Source organism: Onychostoma macrolepis, chromosome 16 (genome assembly GCF_012432095.1).
Source record: "Onychostoma macrolepis isolate SWU-2019 chromosome 16, ASM1243209v1, whole genome shotgun sequence".
Taxonomy (NCBI): domain Eukaryota; kingdom Metazoa; phylum Chordata; class Actinopteri; order Cypriniformes; family Cyprinidae; genus Onychostoma; species Onychostoma macrolepis.
In genome coordinates this window covers 13,582,526-13,601,639 of record NC_081170.1, presented here as the reverse complement: position 1 = coordinate 13,601,639, position 19,114 = coordinate 13,582,526, and the positions used below count along the sequence as shown (strand labels likewise).

The 19,114-nt window shown below is 36.3% G+C and overlaps 1 protein-coding gene and 1 long non-coding RNA gene across 6 annotated transcripts in view; both read right to left on the bottom strand.

Annotated features, from left to right (window-relative positions):
• Nucleotides 1-1,409: 1,409 nt before the first annotated feature.
• On the bottom strand, nucleotides 1,410-5,626 carry LOC131522184 (uncharacterized). Of its 3 annotated transcripts, XR_009266462.1 has the most exons (5): nucleotides 5,376-5,626; nucleotides 2,708-2,758; nucleotides 2,314-2,381; nucleotides 2,124-2,179; nucleotides 1,410-1,927 (listed from the first exon to the last, which is right to left on the bottom strand). It is a non-coding gene; the product is annotated as an uncharacterized LOC131522184 (long non-coding RNA). The 3 variants fall into 3 exon arrangements; XR_009266461.1 differs by having other exon boundaries at nucleotides 1,410-2,179; XR_009266460.1 differs by having other exon boundaries at nucleotides 1,410-2,381.
• A 3,536-nt stretch (nucleotides 5,627-9,162) lies between these two features.
• Nucleotides 9,163-19,114, bottom strand: part of ptp4a3b (protein tyrosine phosphatase 4A3b) — a 39,057-nt gene continuing 29,105 nt past the window's right edge. For all 3 annotated transcript variants that reach the window (XM_058746536.1, XM_058746537.1, XM_058746535.1), the window contains 3 exons: nucleotides 14,923-15,053; nucleotides 11,914-11,988; nucleotides 9,163-11,386 (listed from right to left, as the gene is read on the bottom strand). In XM_058746536.1, coding sequence (XP_058602519.1) covers nucleotides 11,269-11,386; nucleotides 11,914-11,988; nucleotides 14,923-15,053 — 324 coding nt within the window. In that variant the 3' untranslated portion in view covers nucleotides 9,163-11,268. The remainder of the gene's footprint in view (nucleotides 11,387-11,913; nucleotides 11,989-14,922; nucleotides 15,054-19,114) is intronic.

Below are 19,114 nucleotides of genomic sequence, written 5' to 3'. Positions count from 1 at the left end.
TAGGCAAGTCCTGATGATTTGAGAAGGCTAAATTCGTAATCGTTACTTTAAGAAAGAATAAACTTATCTAAGGAACAAAAAAATGCTCCAAACGTTTTTCTAAATTAACTAAATAAAAAAACGAAACGAAATTTCGAAAATTCGCCATTACATACAAAACTGAACTATTTTAATAGCTGAAACAGTATAACGCGATCGCGGGGGATTCTACCAGAACGTGATCTGTACTGAGGGGGACAACAACCCACTTTCCAGGAGAAGAAATGCCAGTGTTGCCTCCTGCTCAGGGCACTGTAACTACCACGCCGCTATTTCAGTTTTGCTTTAAATATTTAGTCTGGGCGTTTATAATAAATGTTTATAGTGAATGCCACTGTAATTTTTGTTTGTTTTTTACTTATTTTCATTCCGTTTTCTGTTATTAACACTGCTAAATTTACAGGATTTTTTTGGAGTGAAGGGAATATGAATACATGTTTCTAATGTTTGTAAACGTTTAGTTTATTTTACATTATTTATGAATGAAATGATAAAATGTGTCTTACACACAGGGGCGGATCTAGAAAATAATTTTTAGGGTGGCAAAGGGGTGGCACGGGGTCTAAGAGGGGTGGCAACATCAAAGCAAGCCCCCATGCATAGTTTTTGGGGATATGCACAAATATTGCATTGCCGTTAAGTAATCATCGGTCACACTTTATATTAGGTGGCCTTAACTATTATGTACTTACATCAAAAAATAAGTACAATGTACTTATTGTGTTCATACTGTATTTGCAAAACACTATTGCTGCTATTCCCAGGTGAAAAAGAAATATATTTAAATTGTGCTTTTTCAGACACACTTAATATATTTATATTATACTGTACTAATTGCATATTAAATGTATTATTTTGAAACAACTTTAAGTATATTAAGTGTATTTCAAGATATGCTTAAGTTCAATTTTAATCTATTTGTAATATATTTAATATATTGAAATTGTGTTAAATTGGAACCACTTTAAGTATATTTAGTGCAATTTAAGTGTATTTTTAAAAATACATTTAAAATGTACTTTTAATACTTCATGAACTACAGGTAAGGTATATTTGAAGCATCGTTTTAATGTGCTTCAAGTACATTTCAATTGTATTTCAGCTCATTAGAAATGCATTAGCATTACACTACTAGTATATTATATTATATTTATTAGTATTATATTTTTCAATATATACACACACACGTACACTTTGATATTTAGAAAACTTCAAAGTATGTTTATAGTAAATAAACATAAAAGTAAATACAAGTATGTTTATAGTATTTTTGTATTACTACAAATATACTCAAGTACATTTTAAAACATTATACAAAAAACATAAATGAAAACAAGACTGAAATGCTATGGAAGAGCCATCTTATCCATATGTAGAACATTTCAGTTATACCTGTATTACTGAAAAGTAAAGAATTTTACATCAGTGAATAAATAAAAATTACAATGCAATTTTCTGAAGAAAAAAAACATATAAAGTGAATAGATGTGTGTGCAAAGACTGAAGATGATAAAGTTCAAGCAACAGAATAGGGAGGGATAGAGGGGTTTTGGAGGTGGACGAGGAGATGATGTAGGGATGGTGAGAGGCAAAAGTGCGGGGATGATGGCAGGATGTGGTGAAGGGATGGTGATGGGAGGATGACGATGATGCCCTAGTGGCTTAGATGGTGTTTGGCACAGACCCAGAGCGTCCCAGTGCTGACAACACACGGCGGAGTCGAGGGAGGGAGGAGCCAAGATGTAGATGGTGTGGCTGCCGACATCTGGGGGCCGACCGATGGAGACAGAGCTGGTGGATCCGAAGGCGCAGACGGAGGGCTGATGGAGCTGAGCATCGTCGCAGGTTCCGGAGACCTGGGCACAGCCTAGTCAGTAGTGTCTTGCAGCTTTAGAAAAAAAACAAAACAGAAACAAAATTAGATAACAGATTTTTACATGAATGACTGAAAAGAAGCACAAATTAGCTACCTGGAATGGACCCATTGCTAACGTTTTTCTTCCAAGATTGACCGAATCCCCCTCTATTAGGCCTGATTCAAAAATCTCTATAACAGAGGAGATGCGACATTAAAATATACTTACTATTCCTTTCCATGTCTCTGCACTCAGATTTAAGTTTGTCTTCTATAGCAGCTGATCTGAAAAACAACAAATGTTAATATTTCTCACACGCACACACACACAAAAAAGGCAAATGATGATTGATGATTTGTTTTCTATTTAAGAATGACAGAACAATGTACCTGGTCGGAAATATAGTCACAAACCTTACCAGTCTCAGCAGTTTCAGATGTACGCTTTTATAAGCAACCCTTCTTACAATTTAATCTTTGTTCTTATCTGTAATGAGAAATATATATATTAGAAAATAAAGTCATAAGGTTGTCAAGCTTGAACAAATATAGACACCAATCAACGAACACTACCACAGTTTGCTGATCAGCTCAAGACAAAGTAATTGTATGTTCATAATCATGGTTTTTCAAAGATCATTAACCTCATTACAATGAAGCCAAATTGTTCAGGAAATCAGAAATAAATATACTTCATGTTGCAAATAAAAGAATGTTAATGTTAACTAATTTTATTTAATTTTTTTCTGCCAATGCATGTGTCAAAAACATGACTGGTACAGACAAATAACGTTAATTAAATACAAATCTTACCTGAAGTCACAGTGAGGTTCTGAAGCCAGACGCCATACACGCTCGCAGAAGCTGGTAAAAATAAGAACATACCGCTTTATGCCATGGTCGCTTTATGCCAAAGATTCATCAAAGATGTTCACGTTTCAAAAAGTTCATCGCAAAAAAAACATCGCCAAAGTAATCCATATGAATTGCGTGGTTTCCTCCAAGCGCCCTAAAGAGACACGATCGCTCTATATAATATAATACTGTTTAAATTTAGACTTATATTCACATTCAAGGGACATTTGCACAAGCATCATATTTGATTTACGAAGCTCTCTGCTGCGAGCTCATTATCATACGAACCAATCAGAGCCGTTCAATGGCTCTGGAACCAATCAGGTTTAGTCTGTGTTGTTTGAATTTAAACACAAATAAACGTGTTTTTTTTCTCATTTCAGATATGATGTTGAAATCCTTGTGGGAATTTCAGAAATGTATATTAGAAAATAAAGGCGTCAAGCTTGAACAAGTTTATAAACACCTAGCTTATTACAATTAATGTATCATGTAATGAACAACAGCCTAATCAACCAAAGTAGCATAACCCATATTAAACAACATATTTTAAATACTGCAATGGTTAATAATATTTGACAAAGGTTTGTACATTGTAAATGTAAAAATGTTTTTCAAAATATCATACTTTTCCAAATATTAAAATTATAAATACATAAATAGTATTTAAAATATAACCATGTGTAGGCCTACTGCAATATAAAGTACATTAAAAACCTACTAAAAGTGTAATCATTTTGTTATGTTCTTACACAAAGTACACACAAAATATATTTTAAGTAAGAGTAACATAAGTGTGTTTTTTGTAAATACACTAAAACGTCACCAAAAGTATGCTTGTGTTTAGCATATTCCTTAAAAGTGTAATTAAGAATATATTTATTAACATAGTATTTCTAGTATACTTTTTATAAACACATTAAAAGTATGCTTCTGTTTAGCATATTTCTTAGAAGTATAACTAAGCATATATTTAATACAAAAGTACTTCTAGTATACTTTTTAGAAATATATTAAAATGCAATTCAGTATATTTTTAATGCACTTCAAATAAGCATGTTAGAATACAAATGTATTATAAACATACTACTTGAATTTCAAGTATATTTAATACATTTAATACTGTCTTTTCACCTGGGTTGAGGTGGGATATGGGTAAGGTTAGGGACAGGTTTGGTGGTATCAGTTCACTTTAGGTTTAAGGGTGGGTTAAGGTGTAAGGGATGGGTCAACAGTGTAATTATAAATGTAATTACAGAAACTAATTACAGATGTAATTACATATAGGTATTTTTAAAAATATAAGTACAATGTAAAAACATGTATGTACACAATAAGTGCATTGTACCAAATGATTAATTCAGATGTAAGTACATAGTAGTTAAGGCCACCTAATATAAAGTGGGACCTAATCTATACTGTTTAAAATGAAAAATAAATAACGACATTTCAATATCCATCATGGCACCCAGTCAATACACAATATATACAAAAAACTTTAACAAGTTATAAATGTTTCTGTGCTTGTATCATTAAAGAAGACATTCTGTTATTACCAGAGGTGGGAATGTCTGTAATCACCCAGAACACACTATCAATAGTCTAGCAACACCCCAGCAACTGCATAGCAAAAGCCTATCAACCACCCAGAATGTCCTAGCAACCAACTAGCAACACTTTAGCAAACATCTAGAACATCTAACTGACCAAACTATTTATGCTTCTTAAACAAGACTTTAAGACAAGCCAGCATAAATTTGTCTTTCAAACTGTTCAATCTAGTTATTACAGGTATTCTTAAATGCTTACTATTCAAATACACAGATGACTTTCCTGCCCAGTGAACACTCATGAGATCAATAACACTTAACAAAAAACTCTTATTAGGATTCAGGAATTATTTTTGCAGCTCAATGTCTATTACAGTATACAACATGAATTAAATTACAGATAATAATAATAATTCAGCAATGAACTTTTGGGAACAGATCATTTTCATTTTACTACTGCAAAATAATCTTGCAGTAGATGAAAAACACTAGAAAAGTTCAAATACCAAAGAATTGTATATGAACTTGGTATGCACCACAATACAGTACAGTACAAAATAAAATAACATTTAAAAAAGTAAATTCAGCATCCTCTGCACATTTGGTCAAATTTCATTACAGAATACAGTACTTCAGCAGTTTCCTGGTCTCCTGACACAAGACTAGCTATTTCTCTAGGCAGTCATTTCTCAGTTCTGCAAACATACAGTAGGCCTACACATAAAAAAAATGGCTACAAATAAAATTGGACAGTCACATGTTTGAAGGTGTACAACATGTGCAGCAGTTTACTGTACATATAGAATAGTGAAATTTCCATCATCTAATGTACTGGTACTGTACTGTAATTATACTGAATGTGTAAGTATAAAACCCATGTATATTATTCGTTCAGCTCTCTTCTCTCTCAGTTGATTGGTGTCATCAGTTTTGCTACCTAATGTTTAACTTACTCATTGTTAAACTTTTTGAGAAATGTGTCTTTGTTTTGAGAACTGAATTAATGATTTGGGAAAATGGGCCAACTAAAATCAGTTATGTTAACAATCGAGAAAACTGCAATACAAGATTCTTACCTAACTCTGCTTTTTCGTGATCGGCATCTTCTTATTGATTCCATGTTATTGTTTCGTCCGATATGGCAGAAAGGCCTCTATATCCATGATGAAAGTGGAGCGAGCGGTCGGAGAATCGGATCACCAAACAATTACGGGATGAATCTCAGACACATCCGGACGGGATTAGATTTCTCAGAGGACTTCTGAATAAACCGAGAAGCAGTATCTGATTCACGAACCAATGTAAAAACAATTCATTAGTGAATGGGCTGCGCTTTGTCTTTTTGACTCAAAAAGAACCGGTTCTTAAGAGTCATTTGTTAATGTAGCCGACTACACTGGGCGCGCTGCGTGCGCGTGCAGCCATCTTGCACCATCTCGCGCTGTCATCGCCGCGGCTGAAAAGTAGCACATGAAACACTGCTTACATTTATATTTTATTCTGTGATAATTCTGGGGTGGCAGGTGGGGTGGCACAGCTTTTTCTTAGGGTGGCAATTGCCACCCCGGTAGATCCGCCCCTGCTTACACATCAATCGACTTGTACCCCAATGCAACTTATCTGTGTGTCATAAAGTGCTCATAAAAAAGGCAGAGATGGTGCAAGAATAGAACTGCCATATATGTACAAGTATACATACAGTACAGTAGTGTGTGTCAATTTAATAAAACAAACAAAAAAAAAATCAAAGCTTCATTTGTCAAACATATAATGCAGCCCCTCACTTGGTGCGGAAAACTTGATGTGGCCCACGAGTCAAAAAGTTTGCCCACCCCTGCTCTAGAGCAATATTAAGATTGTTGAATTTTTACATTTGTTGACAAAATTAAGTCATTAATTATTACAATGTGGAACATACAAGGTATTAATTCATCCAGTTTTGGTAACAAAACCCAAACCTCAGATTTCAGAAAAAACATATCAGATATGGACTACCAGAATACTACAGGAAACATGGCGCAAAACTGATGAAGTCACTCTTTGTCCCCCAGGATACTATGAAATATTTTGATCCTCTAGAAAACATAAAAAAATCACATGTCGAAGAGATTCAGGGGGCATCATAATCTGGCACAAACAAGAAATTGACAAATATATCCAAACAATTAAAAAAGAAGAATCACATATCTGGCTCAAAATCAACAAGCACCTAAAGATGTTTTCTTATGTGCTCTCTATATTCCTCCCTCTGAATCTCCATCCTATAATGAGGACATCTTTGAATCTCTCCACAGTCAAATTAACCACTTCCAGGCCCATCTAAATGCCATGACAGGATCTCATCCCGACTACACCACAGATAACGGGAATAACTATATTTTGGGACAGAGCTTCCCACAAAACATTGTAAACTTCCAAAGAAATAACTCTGATGACCAAGTGAATAAAAACGGGAAGCTTCTGATCGAGCTCTGTCGAAGCCTCGGTCTGTACCTCGTCAATGGCAGGGTGAAAGGAGACTCTCTTGGAAGGTACACCTATAGTTCATTTCATGGTTGCTCAACAGTTGATTATATGATCACAGATCTAGAACCGAGGACTCATAACGCCCATATTCAAGAGTGGAGACAAATCAGACCCAAACAATTACAGAGGCAGTGATCTGGGGAAGCTGTTCTGCAATATCATCAACACAAGACTTTACACTTCCTTACAGAGCACAATGTCCTCAGCAAAAGTCAAATTGGATTCTTACCAAATTATAGAACAACAGACCACATCTTCACCCTACACACCCTGATCGACAAATATATCAACCAAAACAAAACCAAAATATTCGCTTGCTTTGTAGATTTCAAAAAGGCCTTTGATTCAATTTGGCATGAAGGTCTGCTGTCAAAACTTCTAGAATCAGGTATTGGGGGTAAAACATACAATATTATAAAAACAATTAAAATTGGAAATAAACGAACAGAATTCTTCACTCAAGGGCAGGGTGTGAGGCAGGGCTGCCCACTATCACAAACCCTCTTCAATATTTACATTAATGAATTGGCAAAAGTCCTGGAGCAATCAGCAGCACCTGGCCTCACGCTACATGACTCCAACATTAAGTTCTTGCTGTTTGCAGATGATCTGCTTCTGCTGTCTCCAACAGAGGAGGGTCTACAGCAGAACCTAGGCATCCTGCACAAGTTCTGTCAGACCTGGGCCCTGACTATTAATCCTAACAAAACTAAAGTACTAACATTTCAGAAAAGACCCAGATGTCAGGGAAAGAGACACAATTTCACCCTTGGTACGACCAAAATTGAATATGCCACAAACTACACATACCTCGGGCTGAAGATAAGTGCAACTGGTAAGCTAAATTTGGCTGTGAATGAACTGAAATAGAAAGCAAGAAGGGCCTTTTACGCCATCAAAAAATCTATTTAAATCGAAATGCCAGTTAGAATCTGGCTCAAAATATTCCAATCAGTCATAGAACCTATTGCATTATATGGCTGTGAAGTGTGGGGTCCTCTTCTAAATCACGAATTTGAAAAATGGGACAAAAATCAGATTGAAGCCCTGCATGCTGAGCTCTGTAAGAGCATCCGCAGAGTACAGAGGAACACACCGAACAACGCATGCAGGGCAGAATTAATACCCTCTACTAATACACATTGAGAAACGAGCCATCAAATTTTGGAAACACTTAAAAATGAGCGACCCCAACACTTACCATTTTAAAGCCCTTAAAAACCATGAAGTGAACCCTGAAAAAAGTCCCCTGAGTCAGATGGTCCTGAAGCTGCAAACACAAACATGACTAACAACATCCAGCATCAGGACACTGAAATATTCATCCACAAAATTCAGCCCAACCAAATGATAAAAACACAAAAAGAAAATGATCTAACCTATTGGATAGAAACAACAGAAAAACAAAGTAAACTTGAATGTTATTTGGCCCTATAGAGAGTACACCACTGCAGAATATCTGAGTACAGTGAAAGACTGTGAACTAAGAAGACAAATGACGAGGTACAGACTGAGCAACCATACTCTTGACTATAGAGACGGGCAGATATCGCCAGCACTCGCCGCATCTGCCCACACTGTACCCATGGGGAAGTGGAGACAGAGAAACACTTCCTCACCAGCTGCCCTAACTATCAAGTTATTTTAACCCAAATTTGAAATATTTTACCCTGACTTCAAAACTTCAATATTTATTAGGGGAAAAACAAGATTTTATCCTGCTAGCAGCAAGATACATTGATGCCTGTCACAAAAAGAGGGAGGAGTCAACAAATCAGTGATGCGCCCACAAACACACACACACGCACAACATTGAATTTTAAATAGTTAATAGAATTCTAAAATGTTGATTTGTTCTACTTTTTAAATGTATATGCATGCATGTTTTTGTTGCATATATATCTGTTCTAGATTCAATGTAAACACTATGCTTTGGCAATACATTGTAATAATATGCAGTAAAGCACATATTTGAATTGAATTGAGAGAGAGAGAGAGAGCTGAAAAGCTACATTTCATTAGTTAGAATTTCATAAATTTCTTTATACTTGGAGTTAGTGGTTTTTGGTTGGCATTACAAAACTGATGGAGCTGAATAGGAAAGTTCTTAAGGAGAGACTCTGTACTAGAAAAACTGTCAGATTTAATTAAAATCTAAACTGATGCAAGGATTACAATATACACCCATTATACCTCAAAATAATCATTTTCCCCCTTCCCCCATTGCTCATTAATCCTTCTTTGGTAGATTTTGTGATTACTTATGATAAAAACAGTAACAATTCTGTTTTATAAAATACATTGTACATCAATAACAACTCAATGACTGGTACATGCTCGTGAGAAATACCAGAAGGTTTTTATTCATTTTCAATTAATCCAGATTTCAGGATTTAACATCTGTTCCAATTTAATAGAAGAGCAATATGTACATCAATTATTAACTTTTTTTGTTTGGCATTAAAAATGATGAATAATACAATAATGTCAATTACTGTAGATATGAACAGGGAACAATAGATCATTAATTATGTATCACTGTTTAACAAAAACATGTAATACAATATGTTAATATCAAATAGGCCACTTAGATATGATCAGGAAACCAGTGGATCAGTGAACCTACTATGGAGTAATAGTGTACAGTTACATATACCACCCATGATTTTTTAATGCTGACACTATATCATCCAGTGTCAAGGGTAATGACTTCAGCTCTGTTGGGTTTATTCAAAAATCAGGAACTCGAAACAAAAATCAAGAACATTTTCATGGATGGTGTCTTGGTCTTCAGGACCACAAATGAAAGAGGTCAGGATAAACTTGAGACGTGGCGTGTAGTCTTGCACCATCCCTCATCACAAAAACAGGACTAGTGATGATAATATATTCCTGAAAATGTTAACTTTGATTGTTCTTTTGCTGATCGCAGCGGTTTCCAGATACATTCCAAGATGAACCATTACATTTATTGAGTCCACAACTCATCAAAACATTACACATTTGTAAATGCAGACACTCAACAGTAATAAAAGTGACTAAACAGCACGTGAGAGAGAAGCCCTTATTTATGTGAGCAACACTGAGCTGCTTTATTCACACCCTTTTATTTAAATGGCATCCACTGTAAGTGTCAAAACCTGAAATGCAAACTTGATAAACACTTGATCTCCTGTCTTAAAGTTCAGCTCTAAATTGGAGTGAGCTCAGCTTTAAAATATGTCCGTTCTCCAGCCATTGCTTTTGTAGATAAACATGAGAGGACAAGTGAATATAATAATTGGCAAACGTAACCTTAATCCATGAAACCTGAAACAAGAATTTGCTTATCCTTCTCACAGTTGCAATTATGCAAAGATACTCTTTTATTAGATATTTCCTTAATATTTGCTTCACTAGCTTTTGCTATTTAGGCAGAGATCCTGTGATTCCATTTCATTTCCTACTATATGGACAAGACTAAATATTTTAGGCCTCACTAAAGTTCCTTCTGAAATTCCACAGTACAACCATGTCCGTGAGAAATAGCCACGCAATGAGCACTGAGTGCAAACAGCAAAACAAATATAATAATAACTCCGGCAAGTCCAAAAAGATTTTTCATGTGAAATACATAGTGTGATGATTCCCTCTTGTGGCAGCTGTGTTAAATTAAAACAGAACTACTGATCTACAATTGTGCTCACTCATGGATTTCTCTCTGTTCACTGCTGCAATTCTGTGGAACAGAAGTGTAGCAGATTACCTGGATTTCTTTTTTTATGAGTTTCAACATGATTTCAAAGCAGCTAAAACATCCAAAAACCTGGAAGTCAGGTCAAAGTATGCCATGTTATCATCCAGACGCCCACAGTTCTATTAATAAGCAGCCAGTGGTGCAAAAAACTTGAATCCCAGAGTAGATTCATGATACAATGTAGAAAAAAAGAGAGAGCTAGGTTAGACCACTCACACGCATCTTCAAAAAAGTACAGCGACATGCATTCTGAAACTTCAAAATTACAAAAGAGAAAGAACAGGGCTGTCAAGCAGTTTCATACGAAAGCATGAGCATAACAACAGTGATCGAGTTCTATGAGCAGGTGGCTGGTGGCCATGATCATCTTTGGACTGTGTGCTGCTGGTAAAGTGTGATGGCTGGTAGCATGAGTGTGCGTATCGGGCGTATGTTTGTGTTCACAATAAATTTGTGAACACAGTGCGGATTGGGGGGGGGGGATCAAAAACAGGTGTTTGTGTGTAAAGACAAAATTCAAGAGGCTCGTCTTTCACAGCCCTGAGCTGGTGAAGACCCTGTGTGCAGGGGTCTGACATATACACCAAAAGGGGGTTGAATTCCCCTCCTGAATTGTAGCAAGAGTTCAAATGCACTAGATTGGTAATTTCAGTCCGGTTTAGTCCATGAGTAACTGGTTCCTTCAGTGGCAGGCTGGTGAGACCGGATCACATGAGGCAGCACTTGCTTTTGTGGTTGTGTGGGTCTTTGAAACGCAGTCTCTGTTTGGGGCGGTACTTCTCCAGGTACGTCAGCTGCTTGCTGTTGATGGCGCCCCGGCGTTTCCTGTGGGGGAAAAAAACAACAAATGCCCATTAGTTATGTTAGAGTTTTTTTTAAATCAATGATTAAAAATAATAATAATAATAATAAATGCACATACACAATTAAGATATATGTAAAACCATAAGCCATTAATAATACATTTATAACAGTTTTCTTTTTAATTAACAAAAATGATTATTAATGTTAAACACACATACATATGTACATATATAAACATACATATGTATATATGTACATATGTAGAGTTGTTGTTTTTTGGAATGCATTAGCACTGCTGTGTGCCATTGTTATATTTGATAGTGGCATCAGTGCAAACGGTATTCATCATTTCTTGACTGCATAATTTGCTCTAATTTGTTTGTACTGTATAATTAGCTGTAATGCATTACTGCTGCACAATATCTGTCATGTATCAGTGCTGCATCATATACTGTGCTTGTACTGAATCGCTCACTGTATTGACTGGGTGTTGTATCGCTCTGCTGCAAGGTGTTGGTAATGTATTGTTAGCTGTAATGTATACTTACTGTCTGATCAACTGAATGGCGTCCTCATATTTCATTCCACTCTCTATAAGTGCCAGAGCCACCAGCACTGGAGCCCTGCAACACACACACACACACAAAGTGTTTAATACCAGGAAACATCACCTTAAACAGCTTTTGTGTGTGCACAGCCCACAGAAACAATAGGTTTTCCAGGAAAAGCGACCGATTCAGCCCTTCTCAGCAAGGATACCACCTATGCATGAGAACAGGTCTGCAGTTACAGTATATATTTTTTTGAGTGGAAAGGCGCATTACTCTACAGCTTACATTATAGTCTATTCATCACAAAAAGCTACTATATGGCTTCAAGACTTAATATAGACCTTCACAACCCAAATACCAATTCATATTCAAAAAGAAGAGTTGATAAAAAAAAATTGTGCTATCAAACAATCGCGATTAATCACACCCAAAATAAAGGTTTTTGTTTACATTGGGTGTGTGTACTGTTTATTTATTATGTATGTATGTATGTATGTATGTATGTATGCATGTGTGTGTATATTATATATATATATATATATATATATATATATATATATATATAAAATAACCACACATACAGTATATATTTTGGAAAATATTTACATGTATATACACGTTTATATATTTATATTATTATTTTTATTTTATATATAAATATATTTAATAGATAAACAACTATTTTTCTAAAATATATACATGCATGTGTTTGTATTTTATATATACATAAATATACACAGTACACACTCATATATTATGTTAACAAAATTTTTTATTTTGGATGCGATTAATCGTTTGACAGCATTAAAAAAAAAAAAAAAAACATTCTTCAATATTTCTCTTTTCGGAAGAACGAAAGACACGGTTTAGAATGACATGAGGGTGAGTAGATGATAAAAGGATAGTTCACCCAAACATCAAACTTGATACTCAACCTCATGTTGTTCCAAACCTGTATTCTTTCTCAAGTGGAACATGTAAGAGAGTATACTGAAGAATGTTGGTAACCAAACAATTTTGGTTCCCCTTTGACTTCAACTGTAATTGTTTCTATACAGTGGTAGCCAATGGGAACCAAAACCAAAACTGTTTGGTTACAAACATTATTCAAAATATATATCTATATATATTTTTTATGTTCTGAAGAAGAAAGCAAGTCATGCAGGTTTGGAAAGACATGAGGGTGAGTAAATTACAAAATTTTCATTTTTGGGTGGACTATCCATTTAATGTCATTTCACTTGGATGGCAATGCATTTTAAGTTTTTCATTCTAATCATTTACAGAGCAGTCAGATCATAAATGTAATTTTTAATGGGGGGAAAAACCCTAAACGTCATTACGTGCTAATCCCAGATTTACTAAAATACAATAAATTTAGATTTTTAGAGTGTGTCAGCCCCTGTCAGAGACCTTTTCTATTTTTACAGTTTGCGCTCAGGGTCCTGACAGCTTTGAAGTCTCCTGAGTGTGCCCCTTTCCAATGCGTAACAACACAAACTCATCCTACTAAAGCAAACATTGGCTCCCTGTCAAAAACTGCCGAGGGCTCCCACAGGAGCTGCAACCTACGTCAGAGAGGCTGGTGCTTAATTTGTCGGTAGAAGTGGTCAGGGGTCAAAGTGGAGGGAGGGCAGGCAGGGTAAACCGGACTGTCATTAGCCTACCGCTCCCGCAGAACCGCCACATTTGACCGTCTGGCTCAACAATTCTAGCGCCGCAGCTTAATTAAGGTCTGTGTGTTTTGACGGCTGGCCAGATAAGAGGGCAACACCAGGATCCCTCACTGAAAAGAGATATGAAGGAGCAATTAAGAGAGATGCTTATCATTCGCTTCCTGTTTCGTCTTCGGACGTCAACCTTTTGTGCTTCGAATAATAAACTTGGATTAATATTGTGTGTCTGTTTGGACGGTTGGTTTTGGCACACAGTGGTCAGGCAGGGAGAATGGGTTTGACCTGCAGAGAACAAGGGCCAGACTGAGAGGCCTGTTGCTGAGGGGTATTTGGGGTAAAGCAAAAAAAAAAAAAAAATTGATGAGAAACCAAATGTAAACAGCAGAACTCAAACACTACACTACACTAACACGAGCCAGCTTAAAGCTCTGCCAGAGATATTACACACACAGTCCTTGATTGCATTCTGAGGGAAAAAGAGCAACAGATCCTGGGAAAGGCTGTTGATATGTTTGAGAATTTTTGTAAGAGACAGAAGCGAGCCACATAAAGCCTGACCCATCAAATTCAGATGAGCATTTGCACGTCTACAATTTCTGAACAGCCACAACAGAAGGCTGGGAAATTACTAGTACTACATGGAATCTGCGCCTGCAGAATACTGTAAAAACCTCAGCAGATTTTCATTTGAAAAAAAATTCTATTTCAGTATTATTTCTGCATTTTAAGTTTTAAAATTTTGTACATTAGATTTTTTTTTTTTAAATACTTCTGTTTAGCTTTTGTTTATTTTCATTTTAGCTCTAATAATTGTAGTACTTCAACTTCAAATTATTTTAATAGGTTTTTTTAATGTAACATTTATACTTTTTTCAGATTTATTTAAATTAAGAAAATGATTGAATAGTTTCATTTTAGTTAACAATAGTAACACTAATTTGAATTGCCATTGTTCACAAAATTCTAGATGTCTCTCAATCCTAGTAATTTTTGTAATTAGAATTTGATAATTATACTTACAAGGCTGATTTTTTTACCCAATTTCCAACCAGAATCATCATTTACATTTACCTGTGTGATTGTAATAGACAAAAAGGTGATATTTTAGCAAAAATAGTAATTAGGTGTCACACCCTCAACTGAAACAGAGTTGTTTTGGGTTGCCACGTAACTCAACATTAGTGCAAAAAAAAACAAACTAAAAAAACAATTCATTGTGGGCACAGCACTGGTTTGATAAAGTTGTGTTCAATTCTTAATATATCACACAGATGGCTATAGCTTTGGCATTAGCAGCACGTCTGTGATAACAGGATGAATTGACACTCACCGGCCCAGTCCGGCCACACAATGCACAGCCACACAGCAGCCTGGATCCTCACAGAACTTATTCTTCAGCAGACTAAGCCAGTCATCCACGATCTTGGTAGGAGGAGGTGCACCGTCATCGAAAGGCCAATCCTGAGAGAGAGAAACAGCAGGATTATCATTACGGATTACAATGTGTCTGTACATTACTATATTTCAAATTGAAAGGGAAGCACTCATATAGAGAGACACAAAATACTAGGAGATAAGATAAAAGGGAACAAATTAAAGGGAAATAAATGACTCCAGTCACCACCAGCAGATGGTGCTCCATAAAGCTTCAACGTTATGCATCATCTCAGATTCACAGCAGTCTGCGAATCCCTTTGATGATTCCTGTGTGAATTTCACAAGTTCTGCAACAGCAAACATGGCACTCGTCCTGTCAACTCTACCGGTTCAATCAGATCTGTCACGAACAGCTCGATTTAACACCATGTGCAAGAGCTGAATCATCTGAAATATTGAATTATGTAACATGCAAATGGGAAATGATCACATCTTACTCAATAAACTGTCTCAAAATCTTTAGGTACTTAAAAGGGATGGTTCACACAAAAACAAGCAAAATTATAAAGTTTTCATGTTTTTCTGTGTGACTTTCTTCTGTGGAACACAAAAGGAGATATTTATAAGTCAATGTGTTTAAAACAACACTGGTACGGACAAAAAAAAAAAAAAAAAACTCCTTTGTGCTCCGCTAAGAAAAAAAGGTTATAGAGGTTTGAAAGAACATTAGGGTGGGTAAATGATGGGTGAACACAAATTTTAAATGCTAAACTTGTCATGTTCTTTACAGTTTTAGGACTTGATCTATGATTGGTCATCATACGCTCTACACGCTTCAGAGAAACATTGTAGGTTTTGCTAAATGCTTCAGCAGATCAGAACAAACACATACAGTACAGGCACAATTTGACTTGCATGCAGATATTAAAGACTTTTTTCTTTACACAGCCAGCTTTTCATGGAAGACTGAATCTGAATGATGTTTTAAAACACAAATGTGCTGGGTCAAAATTCACTGACAAACAGAGCAGCATGGTGTTTTGCATCGCTGCTTTCTCAGAAAAGGGGACATTTATAGGGAGTGAGTTGAGGAGACCATTTTCTACGAGGACCGTCTATGAGAATCTCCTGGTTTAAAAATAACATTTTAATCCACTAAGAGGTTAATAGGCCCCTCCTTGTCTGGTATGTCAACAGTAGGCTATTAATTCCAAGAGTCCATTCCAAGATGGAAGTGCTCTGTACTCTTGCCAGGGCACACCAACTCCAGAAGCAGCAGCGTGGGGCCTAATTGTGGAAAATGCCCAGGCATTTTCCTCGAATTGCATACCTGCTATTCCTCCAGCAACTCGAGCTTCTGCTTACAAGAGAGCAGGAGAGGTTTGAGGCACCTGTTTGCTGTCAACCAACACTTCAGTTTCATTACTTCCTTTAAAGGGGTTCTTGTTTTTAAAACTTTTGAACTTTCCAGAATGAAATACTGACATAAGGCACCCAAATGTCAACAAATCCACTCACTGATCTGTTTTCTCATCAAAAAGAAACATTGTTTCATGAACTTTCGTGAACTTTACAAGAATTTAAGTTTTTATTTCAGTGCGATTGATTCTTTTTGGTTTGTTTTAAACAGTGTATCTAGATTTTTAACATCTTATGCTTGTTCTAGAGACACCACGCAACCTATCGAGTTCACTGAACTTTTCTGACCCAACGGTGTAAAAATGGGGAGGGATGACCATTTAAATCCATCTGGAGCTGAGTGAAATAGAGAGGAAATCCCATTCCATGTTTGGACCCCCTGCAAAGCTATTGCCTCATCTCCTCTTATGAAGAGCAGAAGCGATCAGTTTATATAACCCCCACACACACACACATTTACAGTCTGTAAACAGAAAAAAGAGAAAGCATACAGAAAGAAAGTCAACATGCAGAGAAAACTATGTAAACCATTCTCAGGTAATACTATGGCATTCAAAATACCATTCAAACAGTGTGACATATCAATTTCTGTATCATCGGTGAGAGAGTGGGGCAGGATGTTAGCCTGAACAATGGAAGAATATTTGCAATTCTGTTTTGCACCACTGCTAATGGTGCAGCAATTACATGTTTCCCTTTTAAAGCTAAAATGTTTCCTACACTAAAAACCTTTCTTCTAAACCAGCTAACAATACAAGGACAGCTGTACTGCAGCTATACTTCAAAGGCAAAACGTTTGGAGCAAGTATGATTTTTTTTGTAAGTATTTGAAAAAAGGATCTTATGACCACCAAGTCAATCAAAAATATAGTAAAAAAAAAAAAAAAATAAAAAGTAACTATTTTAATATATTTTAAAATGTATTTCTGTGATAGCAAAGCTGAATTAGCAGCAGCCATTACTTCAGTCTACTCCTGTCACATGATCCTTAATAAATCATCAGAAATCTGTCACTATCAATTTAATGTATCCTTTCTAAATAAAAGCATTAACAAAAATCTTCTGACCTCAAACTTTTGAATGATAGTGCAAATGTTTTCTCTGAATCTGAAAGTAGCTCAGTCAAACTGCAACAGTACAGACCTGACTTGATTTAAACCTAATTTTTTTCCAAAATGTAATTACTGGTTTTATTTCTTCACCTAACAGCATTAGCAAGCCATTTGTAAGTTTATTTTCCAGAAAAGTCTAAACACTGTGGCTCTATGGAACAATCAAAACATTGCTCTGTTTAAGTATCCTGACAAGCCTGACAACAGCAACACTGGCTCAACCAATGGTGTGAGTTTGGAGCGAGATCTGTTTTGTTCTAACCAATAGCAGACGGAGGAGCATTCTGCAAAACCTGTTTGAACACAATCATCATTTTCACAATTACATTTTGTGACTCTACTGATACAGAAACTACACACTTTAGCTTCAAGTAATCAAATACACTATTCAAATTGATCCTCTAAAATCCTGTTGAGGAACAGCTAAAGAAGTTATTCACAAACTAAACAAAGGCACTAAATCCTGTCTAGATGAATGCAGTCATGTTTTTAACAAGCTCCATGTTTTTTTTTTGATGGAGAGCCACGGACTGAAGCATTACATCTTGTCCAACTGAGCATAAACACAGCAGTGATGTTTCAAACAGGCTCTGTAGTCAATAGTCTCTCTCTCTCTTGCGGAAACTGACTGTTCTCTTGATGGCACAGAGGAGGAAATTGATTTGCATAACTTCTCATGCACTTCACAGAGTTTTTAAAAATAAAGCCTAGGATGCACCAGCATGCTGGATAAATTCACAATGACCTTGGGTCAATCTAGGAGGCTTAGAAAGCTATTCTCCTAGAAATCCAAGTTAAATATGTAGTGCCATGTATGTGTCTTATCATTTAATGAGAAGTCAGGCAGAGTGAAAGGACACAAGGGTGTATGAGACTTAATAAAAAGCGCAGAGGGAGAGAGATCAAGCTCCCCTCTGTAGCTGTCATGGTAACTGGGAAATGTTGACGAGCCAAATTGAAAACACATGTGGATGATGGATTCAAGTGACGGACTGACGAGGTAAAAAAAAGAAGAAAAGATAAAAAGGTGAAGGCAGAGAAAGATCAGAACGTTATTGGATTGAATCCTCAAATGCGGAGCTCCCTTCGGAGCACCAGACAGAAAGCAACCTCATCTCACTTCATGTTACATCATATCACATGACTGGGCGGCCAATTCATACAGCATGTGTTCCAGGACTAGATGTGCACTGAAGGGCTGTGTAGATATGGTTTCCGCTAACCAGGATGAACTTCATCCTACATATGAATCCAAACAGAGGCTTTACAAGGTAAAGGGAGCCAATCACATTCATTCCACTAATGTGGTACCACAAGTACCACTAAGTACATCAGCATCACTGCAGTATAGCAAGAGTGTTAATTAAAGGAAGGGTAGCATGGAGTGACACTGCCACGATCGGGAGTGTAAGTGACAGCGTGAGTGTGTGTGTATATACTGTATGCACTGTGCATATACACCCAATTAACACAATGCATTAGAGATGGACTGATATTGATTTTTTTCTTATCCATATGGATATTATTTTAATGTAAGTGTGTGTTAACCTGTTAACCTGCTCCCCCCATTTTGGGCCTCACAGCTGAAAATGACCTACCTAAATTAAAATGGTA